At 36.6% G+C, this 14,419-nt stretch overlaps 1 protein-coding gene across 3 annotated transcripts in view; it reads left to right on the top strand.

Annotated features, from left to right (window-relative positions):
- EPHA6 (EPH receptor A6) overlaps positions 1–14,419 on the top strand; it is a 510,145-nt gene that overhangs the window by 261,267 nt on the left and 234,459 nt on the right. For all 3 annotated transcript variants that reach the window (XM_054204504.1, XM_054204526.1, XM_054204514.1), the window contains 2 exons: positions 4,608–4,763; positions 13,652–13,987. In XM_054204504.1, coding sequence (XP_054060479.1) covers positions 4,608–4,763; positions 13,652–13,987 — 492 coding nt within the window. The remainder of the gene's footprint in view (positions 1–4,607; positions 4,764–13,651; positions 13,988–14,419) is intronic.

Genomic DNA, 14,419 nt, shown 5'->3' with positions numbered 1-14,419 from the left:
GCCCTGGCAGGGGAATGTGCTTGTCGCCCTTTGGGGTGGTAACGGCCATAGACTGGCCGTGCAGCCATGCATGGGGAAGGGCAGCTTCCCACAGCGTCTTGCACCGCAGACATACCATCCTGTGTTCATCAGCTAAAATCATATCTCATTTTAGGCAGTAAGTATACAGAGCACCTCTACAGTTTTTCCAGTCTGCTTCAATACCGCTGCAAGTAACATCAACAGTGCTAAATTGTTTGGCAGCTGCTTGATAAATGCTTTCTCCCACTCTTTGCCTAGGCTGTGAGGCTAGCGAGCCATGAATCACTCTAAGAGTTCACCAGAGCTTTGCGTAGCGTTAATTTCTCTTCATATGAATCTATGTGTAATACAAACAAAACTAAAAGACATATATTAAACATTAAATAATGAAAATTATATTAATTACAAAGTTTCTATAGTTTAAAAAACTCATAGTCAAATCCTGATAAAGGTGTAGCAAAGCACATCTATAGAGGTGTTATCATTTATGAAGCCAATTAAATTATCAGTGTTTCTCTGCTTGATCTCTGGTATTTCATTGGAGAAAACTTTAATGTCTTTGAGTTGTTCATTCAGATACCCTGCTAATTACTTAACCATTAAGACAATATATTATCTCCCCCCAGGCTTTACAAAAGTCAAACCTCATACAGTTCGTATAATTAGTAACTCACAAAGTCACTTCTGTTAGATAACGTTAGGGAAAATAAGATGCCTCCCAGTGATTTTGAAGTTAGAAAAAAATATGCTGTGGTAACAAAGATAACAAAGAAACAAACTTTAGGATTTTTTGAATAGTCCCCATTAGAAGCTTTTTCAGAGTTTCAGAGTTTTTCATAGTTTAAATTTTAGTTTACATTAAAATATGCACAAATAATTTGTGAAAATCATCAATGTAATAACTATTAACCGAGTGAAGAAAATGTTATGAGAAACACTTTGAAAAATACTGGCTTATCAACCCATAGAGAATGAAACTTTCTGCATACATAAAGACCTCAACAAACTTTTAATTTGTAATATATTTACGAAGGGTATGGTTTTGCACAGGAAAGATGGCTTTATTCCTTATCCAAATACAAAACCACAACTCATCTATAATTAAAAGTTTCTGAGTTTCTGATTTTCCCAACGGGCAGTTTGTGCACTAAGTAATTTTGTGTGTCTGAACCACCACAGGAGAACAAACAATAGAAATAATAGGAAACTAGGCAAAATCTGAGGAACTTGGCTAACATTAAGCATGTAAGTTAGCCTATTGATTAATCTCTTTACAGAGTCATATCCTAATCCTTTTTTTAGATAGCATGTGACTTCAGGACTTTAAAGTTGAATGCAACATCTAGTGCTTGTGTATGTTTCGATACCACAACCTGCAGTCACATACGTGCAGTAATGCAATCTGCGATCTCATAGCAGAACATAGCACAAACCCAGGTTTACAAAACGTTATGCATAAATCAGAAATTACAATGGAATGCATATACCATTGGCTCCTCTGTGCAAATTTCCTGTAAATTTTAATTGGAATTGCTGTGAGCTACACTTGGCTTACAGTGGTCTTATACAGCTTTAAGCTACACGAAGGTACCTAAGGCCGAAGGAAGAGAGAGAGTCTTCTTTTCTTCAGAGAGGACACATGTCTCTGAAATCATAGCAGTGGAGGCATTTCCTAAACAAGCTTTTAAAAACCTCGGTAGTAACTCTAGTTCTTGCAAATTTTCTGTGGAAAATGGTAAATTTAGCAATTGTTGCTGTTAATTGTGACACTGAAACACAATATTTTTTAGCAGAATCTAAGCTTAGATGTGTATAGCAGCTGAAGTCCTGTATTTCAGACTCATGCTGCATAGTCGTTGATTTTGATAGAGTAACAGTTTATTTTCTTTAACCTTGAACGTTGGCAATCAGCACTGAGTAATCCAGAGAAGTGAGTTATCCTAAGCTTGTGATCATTTGGGGGTTTTCAGCTTGTGTTATTTTATATTGTTTATGAAGGGCTGGTTTTTATTTGAAAGTATCCAATAATTGTGGTTGTGTGATTCTACATTTGGATGAGGAGTGGGTTATCAATAGCTTTGTAAACTTATCCATAGAAAAGCTTCCCTGATATCTTCCTCTGGCCCAGAATTCATGGTACACACTTGCCTTAATGGAGAAATGTATTTGGGTTTGCTTCAAAAGAATTAAAATGATCCACTTATTCACACCCCCCCCCCACCCCCCCACTTTTCCATGAGCATATATGTGCTTTCTTTTAAGAGAGATACCATATCAAAACCATAATTGCTTTAAATCCATTACAGAATACATTTCAGAATAAAACATTTACTTTTTTAAATTGGAAATGAATCTTCGTCTTCAGTTTTATTTTGGAATAGTGAGCTGCTGGAAATTTAAACAAAATATTTCTCTTGAAAGAGAATGCTATGTTTCTTTTGATCCAAAGTGATTTGTCATTTGAGGGACAGAAGGGAAGAAGGAATGATTTCAGAACTGACAGACAAGATTTTCAGAAGCAATAAGGATTTTAAAGAGCACTCATTTTGCTTTGACTGAAACTGTAACCTGGAATTGCCAACTCTTTAATCACAAACTTCTTTATATCACACCATGTGTATGAAAGGTAGCTATTAAAAGCAAGAATTTAATCTTCATCCTTAGATAGGCCAGGGCAGGATTTAGGCATGCGAAAAGAAGAGAAGAAAGGAGCAGGCAAGCTTCCCCCTTCCCTGATTTTGCCTTAGCTCCTCTTCCCCTTCCTTCCAGCAAAGCTAAGAGGAGTCAGTGCCTACGGCATGTATCTACAATGCTGCCTTCTTACATGCACCAAACCTGCTGTCTCTCCAATCAGTCAAAAATTACCACTTGCTATAATCACAATTGTATCAGACCAGTAGCCTTCTTTCACGGGGAAAATCACTGCTGTTTCCACCCCTCTTATCTCTAACACCAGAAATACTCTTTTTTTTCTGCTGTCAGTGACAGCAGGGCAGGATTCCTCCCTAATGTCTATTCAGCAGTCAGAACAGCACACTGGAAGGAGAACTGCTGAAATTGTTGGGTCAAAATTAAGCTCTTAAAATTACATTTGAAAAATTGACTCTTGGATTCTGATAGGCAATCAACTATTATCTTTTTCAGTCCCATCTTCTCATTCCTTTTGCCTCAGCTACTAATGAAACTGCTTTTACATCAAGCAAATCCTTTGGAATCAGAAGCAAAACTGATCTGTGTATATGTTATCTATGAGTTAATACTTTTTAATAACTCAATGTGAACTGATAGCAAATCCATAAAATGCATACTTTTGTGTACTTTTTAAAGAACACCTAATTTTAATATTGTTATTTTGTCTTATTATGAGAGAAGGAAGTACTGCCTAATTTCTCTAGCGATTTAAAGAAAATAGTCTTGAATACGTCAAAATGAGAGAAAGCCACGTGGATTTTCAAAATGGTATTTATAGCAATGGTTTCCATCATACTACTGGAGGGGTCAGAAGGAATATGAGTCTGTACAGTGTATACATGTTCGAGTTGCTCTTTCATTTGTTTCAGTTCTGTTTTCGGATTGGGAAGCCAGAAGACAGTAAGTGCAATACATGCTGGCATGTGTAAAAGCGGCAGCTGGCAGGAGAAAGAAATAAATCTCTGTTTAAAGATATGTCATGAAGTCTGAGGATAGTTTTAAAATAGTATTTCAGAATGCAAGCCTGGCAGATTTAGTGTAAGATTTATTTTAACAAATTGTTTCTGCTTTAAAGGCCAGCGAAAAGGCATGTAAGATTGTGCTGCGGTTAAGAACAGCAGGGACCCCTGCCCCAAGTAACTTGGGGCATGGTGAGCCCTCATCATAACAATATGCCCCATCCCCAGCGCAGCTGCTATCCAGCTTGTTTCCTGACACAATTAAGATTAGCCTCAGGCTTGTGATAGTTTGTGCTAGAGGGTATCGGCATCTCCTTCCTACATCTCTGAAGGTGGTTATAGCAGCACCTCCCAGCCTCTCGGGCCAACAGGGTGCAGAGGACCCAGCTGTCAGAGCCTGGGCATTCTGTCAGAGGCTTCTCAGGGGACTGTAGGCAAATCAGACCCATCTAGAAATATATAGGAATGTCATCCTTGTCTCACCAAGGTGTTGTGAGTGTAAACATGCTAAGTATTGCAAGTCTCCATTACTTAAAGCAGGAAACCTTTTAAATAGCTTTGGTGATAAGAAATTATCTCACTCTTTCATATTAACAGATGGAACCTACATAAAACACAGGTAATGTGTTTTTGTTTAGTGATATTAGTGAAGTTGTCTAGATAACAATTTCAAGCAGCAGTGAGGACTGTCTGTAAATTTGGAAGCTGTCTCTTTTAATGATTTCCCATTGTATACCAAGAACAGATATATAGATATAGATATAGATATATTTTAAGTCCATATACCAAAATAAAAGCTGTGAAGAATTGTAGGATCAAAATAGCATATATATCTAGGCTGGAAAGGAAAGAAGCTGCATTATACCTGCATGGAACAGATTTTACTTATGACCAAATCTTGCTTCTATTATTGAAACTTATTTTGTCGTTTTGCAGCTTGCAGGCCTGGATTCTATAAAGCATTTGCTGGAAATGTAAAGTGCTCCAAGTGCCCTCCACACAGTTTGACTTATGTAGAAGCAACTTCTGTCTGTCAGTGTGAGAAAGGTTACTTCAGAGCTGAGAAGGACCCACCGACTATGGCATGTACCCGTAAGTCTGATCAGTACCAATGTCTGCAATTCTCTTCTTCTGTGCCTCATTTATTTATTTTTGTCTTTTAAAAAAGATGACATAAGTTTGTACATTTTGCGAAAAATCCCATTCAAGATAACCAAAAGAGATTTTTAAAATCAAAATTTAAACATCGTATTTCTTTTTAGTCTAAATATCTCTAAAAATACTGGCATGTTTCTTAATTTGGTGACTTTTTAACTTGTAAGTCTGAGAGATAATATAAAGTGTGTAATCATTGTCATATAGATAACAATGTTGAGTTTTAACTACCAGTATGTATTTTAAATACATGAAAATATGCCTGTACAAAAACTTTCAAAAAAATGAGGAGTCACTAAAGAAAAAAACTGCTATGACATACTCTGCTGTCTCTCCAGATTTAAATGAAAATTATAAGACAAATATCATCTCAAGACAATCCAATAGAAATTAACTCTCTAAAAAAGACAAGAAAAAAATTTAAAAAAAGGAAAAATGATGGATCCAATCAGAAGGAGATATAATTAAACTCTCTTGCATATCATCTTCTTTTGACAGAGAGCTATTCCCTCCTATGCAACTGTGATAATGAAAATTCTTTAGATTTTTCGGTAATTTTAAAAATACAACATTTTGCAATTTTTGGCTAATGTAAATTTGTCATTAAGACAAAACTGATGCCCAACAATCTAGGGGAAGAAAGTCTGACTGCCAAGAGATTTTTATTACATTGATCAATGTGCTCATGTCTAGAAACAAAGCATAAATTTTCTTTTCACTTGATAAAATATTTCTCATAGATTTTTCATACATGGTTCATTACTTACTGTGATTCATTTATTGATCATTAAGCAACTATATCTGCTTAATCTCAAAAGTGGGAACAAACAGCAGCAGTTAAAAATCTGTGGGTGAAATACTATATTTACATATAAAGTCCTGTTATTTAATAAAGACAATTAAAATCTGTTTGCAAATTTTCTAAGATACCTAGTTTTCTGTGTAGCATTTCATTAGCTCTTTTGGTGAAGGATTTGATTTAAGTACGTTTTTTGCCACAGTTCTCTTGTTAAGAGAATTTGAAAAAAAATAATGTAAAATGCATGAAGTATTTTAACAGACAAGGTATACAAAAAGCTTAAGAGATAAAACCATGAAAACGAAGTACTGCTGCAGTAACCATCAGTGTATAGTCATAATTTTGGTATCTTTACACTGCGTAAGGCAGCACTATGAAAAAATGACTGAGCTGACAGTAGCAGAATTTAACTACTTCCTGTGCTTATGCTAGTCTCTCCTAATGGTACTGTACTGGGCAAATTTGGAATATATCAGGTAGTTTGGAGATGATTTAAAAAGTCGCGGGTACTCTGTAATCGTGAGGTCGTTACATAGAGACCAAGACATTGTCCATCCACTAAATGGGAGTGATGGTTCACCAAAAATGGCATTCCTTAGGCCCAAGGCACTTAGCAGAAAGTTTTCAGATGGGAAGGATAAATCCCAGCCTCTAGCCGACTAAGGGACACAGGTGTCAGAAAGGCACCCTCATCCAATGCACACAATCTGCTGTCAGCTCACTCTGGAGCAGGGCACATAGACCTATCTTTTTGCACAAAATATGTGAGGGAATAAACAATGTTGTTCCAGACTTCCCACAGGAAAATGGTGATTACAAATAATTCCACTCAAATGAGTGCCCCAAGCGCAGCCTATTAAAAACGTACCCACAGAACTAACATATCCCAGGCACTCTTGACAGTTATATGCTTAGAAAGATGGTTTCACTCATGCATTATGCAGATATGGTTCCATATTATTTATGTCATTGATTTTTCATCTCCAAAAGACAGTTCTTCTCTGAAAAAAATACTTATATATGGCTTTATGTTTCCATAATTATCTTTCAGGGCACAATTTTAAGCCCTTCTACTCATTAGTATTGATAAGATAGGGAGGAGCATGAGAGCCCAGTGGCATCGGGGAGCAGGTACCTACAACACCCCAGTGCTTTCCCAACAAAAGCAGGGTGCTGAGAGCTGCTTTGGCTGACAACTGTCAGGGAAGACTTGCTGCCAGACTTCTCCGTTCCTGCTAAGGATGTCAGCCAAAGCAACCGAGTGAGTGGAGACAGGGAAGAAATCACCCACAACAGAGGTACCGGTACCCCATCTCACCCCTACTTGGGAGAAATAAGAAATAATAAAGGAGACAGTGAACCGCATTGTAGTTTCTACCTTGCTCTTGGTTCAGTGCCAGCATGCATTGCCTCTCATTCAGCCTAGACTGCAAGGTATCAGTACTCCGTTGACTGTAACAGTAGATATATTCATCTTATACCTACAATGATGATTATTTCACTAATTGTCAGCTCTGCAAATGACACAGAAATTCTTGACAGGCAGGCTGCCTTCCTATCTTCTTGGAACGTCATCAGTAATGAAGAGTCTGCAGGCCGAATTATTCCCTAAGTGATATCTTTAGCCCCACTGCTTTCAAATTATGTTCTCACTTATTAAAATTATGTTTCTGTCATAAATACAACCTCACTGCCTTCGGTGGGTCTGTGCAGATGTGGCTAATTTAAATTTAATAAACACAGATACAGATATGAGACAGAGTAGAGTTTAGATTGTTCCTTCCAAACTGTCATGCTTTACGGCAATAAAAGGAGTTGAAAAGTTGGGGGGGGGGGGGGGGAAGGGGGAGCGTGGCGGGGAGAGCCAGTTTGACTAAACACAGAGAAAAGTCTGTGCAGTAAGAAAATGCCTTTTCTGCATAACCACTTTTGGGGCAGATTTGCATTTTTTATGTTAATTTGTAAATTTGTATCCTAATATGTGAGATGTGACATAAAAGATTAGAATGTTTTCTTGTGACTTTTTGAATGAGAGTTGTTCTTTAATCTAACACAGAATGAATAGTAGATTTCCTTTACAAATTTCTTCATATTCAAACATTTTAAACCAGCTGTATTCATACCTACTTTATTTGCTTCCCCAAGTCCTGCAAAGCAATGCCTAAGATAGGTAGACATTTTATTCTCTCTCTCTTGTCATTCCTGTATAGTGTCAGACAGTATTCCTCACTCCACAATTTTTCCTCAGTAGTGGAAAACTTGCATACGCAGCATTATGGAAAAGAAGGACCTTGATTTAAGAGACTATGAATTTAAGAGTTTAGCTTCAGGCATCCACTTTTTTCAAGATGAGCTTCAAATCTAATTTCATTAATTCTGTAAAAGTGCGTACTGTGTGCTTTTGTACAGTTGTACAGTTCCCATTTTTGCTTCATGTAACTGTATTTTGTAAAAGAAGGGCCTGCACTTTGCAGAAAAGCATAATAGAATTCTAATTTTAATAAGAGGAAAGAAAATTACATTAGGATATATTGTTAATCTCTTTCTTCTAGCCTTTTTCCATTTGATTGGCACTTGTTATCAATCTCTTGCTGCTAGTCTTTCTCCTTATTGTATTTCTTTGCCATATGTGAGTGCTCTATCAGTGATCTCTCTGCATACACAGTGAGCAACAAATAGCATCATATCTAATCCCCTGTCTGATTGCTCTGTGCATAAACTCTAACATTTCCCACTGTAATGTAATTGGATAAATTGATCCATCTTTTCAAGGTCAAAGGCAGGCGGGCTTATATTGGGTGTCTGAGTCTGAATGCGTCTCTTTTCATGGTATGCTTAAACAATTTTGAACCCAACAAACTTGTGCTTTGTTCGGTAACCTCTGCCACAAACTGTGTCCTCGATTTTTAAGAGTCAACACTGCAGCAAAATCAAGCAACGTGCTTGAAGCCTTCTACTCTACAGGCCTCTATTGTTGTTTTTATACATATACTTTTTTACAATTTATCATTGCACACAGACTTGGACTATTGGTTTGCAGTCATTGGCTTCCATTCTTCCTGCTTGCCCCACAGAAAAAAGAATAAGTGATTCTGAAAAAAAAAAACCTGTAAGACAGCATTCTACACCAAATGACAATACTTATTTATGCTATGTGTATGTATATAAAAAAGCTATTACGAACTCAAGAGGCACAGCCAGATGCTGATTCTGAGTATTCTCAGAAGACGATGGTTAATTTTTGCCCTTCCACTGTAAATTCAGTAGTCAAATAACATACATTTGGAAGAGTCCAGTAGTTGGTAAAGGACAGTTCTCACTTAAAAAATAACAGGCTTTTCCAGACAGTCGTCACTGTGTAGTGTTTAAAATACTGCGTGCCCTCACTAGACTTTCGCAGCTTTAGATTTGCTCCTCTCTCCTTCCATAAAGGGCAAAATGCACTTCACCTTCACAGAGGGAGAGGATACGCAAAGCAAGATGAGGTGCGAAGCACTGCATGAGGCATAAACTCAGCTCTGTTTCTGTCAGAGCGGGCCTGATTCTCCAGAAGATATCTCTGCATCTAATCCATAGAGACCATAGAAATAATTCTTATAATTTGTAAATGAAGCACAAGACATTGCTCACACTCAGGCTGTGTTTTATCTAAGAAGCAGAAGAGCTGCATTTTTTTTACTGCTCATCTGTCTGAACTCTTTTGCATAAAATCCAAAGTCATGAATTTTGCTGTGAGGAAATGATCCATAATTTTCACCAATATTCTTGTTTTCCTTAAAAATCAATATAAGGAAATCCCTGAGAGCTTTGCACACAGATGTCTGCAGAAGGGTTATTGCTGCCAAGTTTTTGCAATGTGTCAAATAATCTTTGTATAATTTATAAATGATAACAAAGCAATCAGGCCACATTCATAAAAGCCCAGTGACACATAATTTAGCTGAATCTGAGGATTAGAATTAATTGTCTCTCTTTGTTCCAAGTTCTAAATCTTAGTAAATGATTCACTGCATGTCATTACAGCTTAATATTTGCATGAAATCACAGTTTAACTGGCATAATTTAACAGCAATTAAAAAGCTATTTAATCGTCATGCAAATTGGCATGAGGGGCCTCGAGTATGAAGGGTGTCTGAGGTTTTTTTCAGTATTTGCAGGCGGACAGTCATATACTTTCAGACATCCCTAACATAATTGATAATGTTCTCCCTATTCATTGAAATGTGAATGTACAATAATTCATGTTTTCTCTTACAATTGAGGACTAAGTCCCAAATCATGAATATAACAACCTTCACTCTCTAGTACAAATAAAAAATAAACTTTAAAAAAGTATATTTTATGTACTGGTTTATGTATCGGTTCTTCTTCTAATGGCATCTACATATAGTATAACAAAAATCTCATAGAAAATTAAAACTGACAAAGCCAGACAAGACTCTCCTATTTCCAGGATTCATATTAATTCCTGTTTTGGCCTGACAAAATTGAAGTAACATTAAAAAATCTGAGCTATGGTGACCCATTGTCATAATATCTATAGTTTATGTAAGGTTAAATTTAAGCCAGTTTTAAAACATTGGCTCAAATCCTTTGAACAATTACACACATGCTTAGTTTTAAGAGCATGAGTATTGCCAATTATTTCAAGGAGATTATTCATCCGCTTAAAGTTATGCACATATGTAAGTGCGATTAAGGCTCATCCTCCATATTCCTAAAACTCCTCATTGGTTTTAACAGTGGGAATTTGTTAAGACCAGTCGTTATTTAATTCTCACAGCATGTTTTTAGAGGACAGATTAATTATTCCTGATTTCTGCACGTAAATAATAAGAACTGAAGCCAAAGTAATATGTGCTATTTTTATCTTCAGCCGGTCTCAGGACTGTTTTCCAGAGTAGCTAGAACCATCAACCTCACAGTAATTTTAATGCAAAGTTTAGAGATTTGTAAATCTGAGACACTCTAAGGGGCTTTTGGACCACATCAGCATCTTCAAGGCTGTACTTTGTCTCTGTTTTCCACAACATTGGAAAATGATGTATCAATATAATTAGCTTTTGTTAACAAGCTGCATTTATAAATACTTACAGTATTTCAAATGCTTCAGTGTTAGATTTATCACAAGGTCACAGACAAAGACCGGGAAGGAAATACTCAAAATATTCTCTGTGACTGTAAAAATTGCAAATCACAAAAATAATTTTCATCTGACTGGTTCCAGAAATATTGATCTCCAGTACAAATGAGCCACATACTGTTCAGCTAAATGATTCCTTGATACACTGAAAAATAACTGTTCTTTACTGTCAGGGGCTTTTGGGCTGCTAACTATGAACTCTGCACAGATAGATATACAAATAAATACTCACACATTCAAAATATTTTGAACTTTCTTGTCCACTAAAAAAATGCAAAGCGATGTAACACCTCCAGATATTTTAATTATCAATCCAGCAGCTAAGTCATCATTTACTTTAGGGCAAAAAACATTTTAATGAAAACATAATCTCAGTTATTTAAAGTTTCAAATACATGCCAGAAAGAAAAAGGCAACTCAAATGTTCAACTAAAATTCACAGAAAACTTTAACATCTATTAGTTCACATTATCCCTCCCACATACTCCATACAAACTTATCCGTCCTCTATACAAACTTTTTTCTCTTTGCCAGCATTCCAGCTTTTATACCCACTTTTATGCCACATAAGTAAACAAATAACATTACTTAAAAATTATAAATGTTGGTGGATAGTGACTTTTTTTCTGCAACTGTTATTACCTCTTTCCTGCATTAATGTTAGTATTCATTCTTGCTACTATGTGTAGGTACAACTGTATAGACCTTTACTACTATATAGTTTATTAGTAAAATATAAGATATAGTCATGTTTTCTGTTATAGTCCATTTTAGTATTCGGGGTTATCTTCAAGTATTAAGAACTTGAAAAAATGGATTTATTTCAGTTGTAGGTGCATATTTCAGAACCGCTCATGCGCTTGATTTTCTTAATCACTATATTTTGTTCAATCAAATAAATAGATAAAAGTTTGAAAATCCAATCGGCATATCAGTGGTGTAGTAATTGCAGATCTTAAGGGAAACAAGAAGTAATGGAATCGAATTATTAGAAAAAAGTAGTATATGTTTAATTATTTGGGGGGGGGGGGCTGAGATTTGAGATCCTGATTCATATATGAAATGTTAGGAGGAGCTTTGATATTTTGTTTTCCTTCCTAATGCAAAGATCTGACCATACTTTGGCCACAAGGTCTTGCCCTCACCCTACCAGTTGTTGGAATTTGTTGAAATTTACGAGTGTTGACAAATATTTTTGTTTGTTTGTTTAGTTCTTCTCTCATTGTCTTACAGTTTTTATAAAGGAGTTTATGATATTTTAATTATCTGACTCTGTCAGATTTACTATGCCACTCAATTTGTTGGGTGAAATACACTCTGTGTAACAATTAGCAGATGCCATTTGCGCATGTTTCATATAGTCTTTCAGTCTGCTTGAGAGGCCCTGAAGTAATTAAAAGCTCACTTGAAGTTTGAATAGTATCTCAATCAGAACTTTATACTTAGGTCTTGCTGGCAGGTTGTATAAATCATGAAAAGCTGCAAAGCAAGCTGAAAATTTTCAAAGTTCTGCTAACGATGGGCTAAGCAATCTATGTGCACTGTGACTTTTTGTTGAGAGCTGGGAATATAAAGCTTATTCAACTCATTCAGATGAAAAAAACCTAGAAATCGCTGGCTGAGTTTACCACATTCATTTTACATATATCAAAACCTGGAGTATAGGGCCTTGCATTTTGCCAAATCTGTGTTTCTTACATAATTTTTATGGGCATATTTTGGGTCTCTATATAAATTGCTTTTGAAAACCATGTGTCCGTAAGTGTTTGGTTGAAATATTTTGAGTGGAAGAAGAAGAATATAATAAGAAATGGAGATAAGATTATTCAGACTTCCTTTAATAATTTCTGCCTTCCCTTCACCCCTTCGCTAATTCCTATCTGAAAAATCATTAGGTGGTAAACTTCTTTCATCAGACAGTGTAAGCTGATATAGGAAGCTTCATATGATTTACATGTGATCCTACACAGTAAGCCAGCATAACAGCTTAAAATTTGTTGGACATACCTTGACTGTTGGGGGATCCATGGGAAATGGGTCACTCGTGTTTCATCTGACAGTACACAGAGAGCTTTGCCACCTGCTTGCTATCTGAAACCTTTCCTATATTCTGCCTGCTGCTACTATCTTTGCATCCCTCCCCGCAGTCTTCAAGACTTTTTTTTCTCCTGCTTTGCAGCCATTCTTTTAGATCTTTAGCTTGCAAGGTTGATGTCTTCACTGTTACACTGATGCTGATGAGGTGCCAGGTGGGAAAGAAAAAACTTGTACACTGTCTCTCGTGCCTAATAGTCTTGGCCTGTCGCCACCTAACTCTGTTAATGAACAGCAGCAAAGAAATCCCTGGGGATAAGCAGTGAAGGATAGAAAAAATATCTGGCACTGCAGAACTAATAGACACAATTTTACCTCTCGTAGTTATTCCAAAGCTGTTATTTATTTATTATTCAATTTAAGTCTTAGAAAACATCAAAGATTGTAAGTGTCAGAAAAGCCCACATTACTAGACATAAAATAAGGAAATACATTTTGTGGTTAAAGCTCTACCCCAGTATCCCACAAGATCAAGAGATATTTAGTGCAAATTTGTGTTATCAAGTCTAGCTTTGACATGCCCAAGTCGTTTTTATGTTGCCTTAAATAATTTCTGAATTAATTCTAATTCATTTAGATTATTCCGCTTTTTATGATCTCACCTATTTATTATTCCTGCTTAATTTTCAAGGATTGTAAGTATTTAGATAATTTTTCCATTGAATTTGTTATTGAAATGTAACTCTTATAGCATTTATTTGCAAATAATTGCCTTAAGACTAGTATTATTTTTTTTTTCTTCAAAATTTACAACTGTTGCTTAACAGGGTTCCCCCTCCTTCTCTGCAGGGCCACCTTCTGCTCCAAGAAATGTGATTTTTAACATTAATGAAACAGCTCTCATGCTGGAGTGGAGCCCCCCGAGTGATACCGGAGGAAGAAAAGATCTTACATACAGTGTCATCTGTAAGAAATGTGGGTCGGACACCAGCCAGTGTGAGATTTGTGGGGGAGGTATCCGCTTCATCCCCAGGCACACAGGTCTCATCAACTCCTCTGTGACAGTGCTGGACTTCGTGTCGCACGTGAACTACACCTTCGAAATAGAAGCCACGAATGGGGTCTCGGAGCTGAGTTTCTCTCCCAAGCAATTCACAGCTATCACGGTTACCACAGACCAAGATGGTAAGTCCCAGCACTGCACGTCTGTTACTGCGCCCCTGTCATCTATGCACTTGTTAGGGGGATCATTTTGTTTTTTGGAAGTCTGGGTCAGCAAGTTAGGATGTCTTGCAGATTGTTACACATTTTTAAGTGCTTTTGGTGAGGACTTCCAGCTTCTGCTGATGAGGGCATTAAATGCTTTTGGCAGTTGGCCCTTGACCCCATTACAGAGGGCACAAAAACATATCTTCCTGCTTAAAATTAAGTGCAAGCTTTATCTACCTAAGACTAACTGTATCAGTGGTTCATCAGAACCGGAGTCTATATCTGGTGCTTTTCCAAGACTTTCCTTGGAAAATTATTTTCATTTTGAAAGAGTAAAACACCACAGGCTATCTACTGCAATTTCACAATTCAAAGGTAAAGTGAAAGCGAACTTACTTCCTTTGCTAT

The sequence above is a fragment of the Rissa tridactyla genome, chromosome 1 (assembly GCF_028500815.1).
Source record: "Rissa tridactyla isolate bRisTri1 chromosome 1, bRisTri1.patW.cur.20221130, whole genome shotgun sequence".
Classification (NCBI taxonomy): domain Eukaryota; kingdom Metazoa; phylum Chordata; class Aves; order Charadriiformes; family Laridae; genus Rissa; species Rissa tridactyla.
Note: the sequence above shows the minus strand (reverse complement) of the source record. Positions and strands in the feature narration are given on the sequence as shown.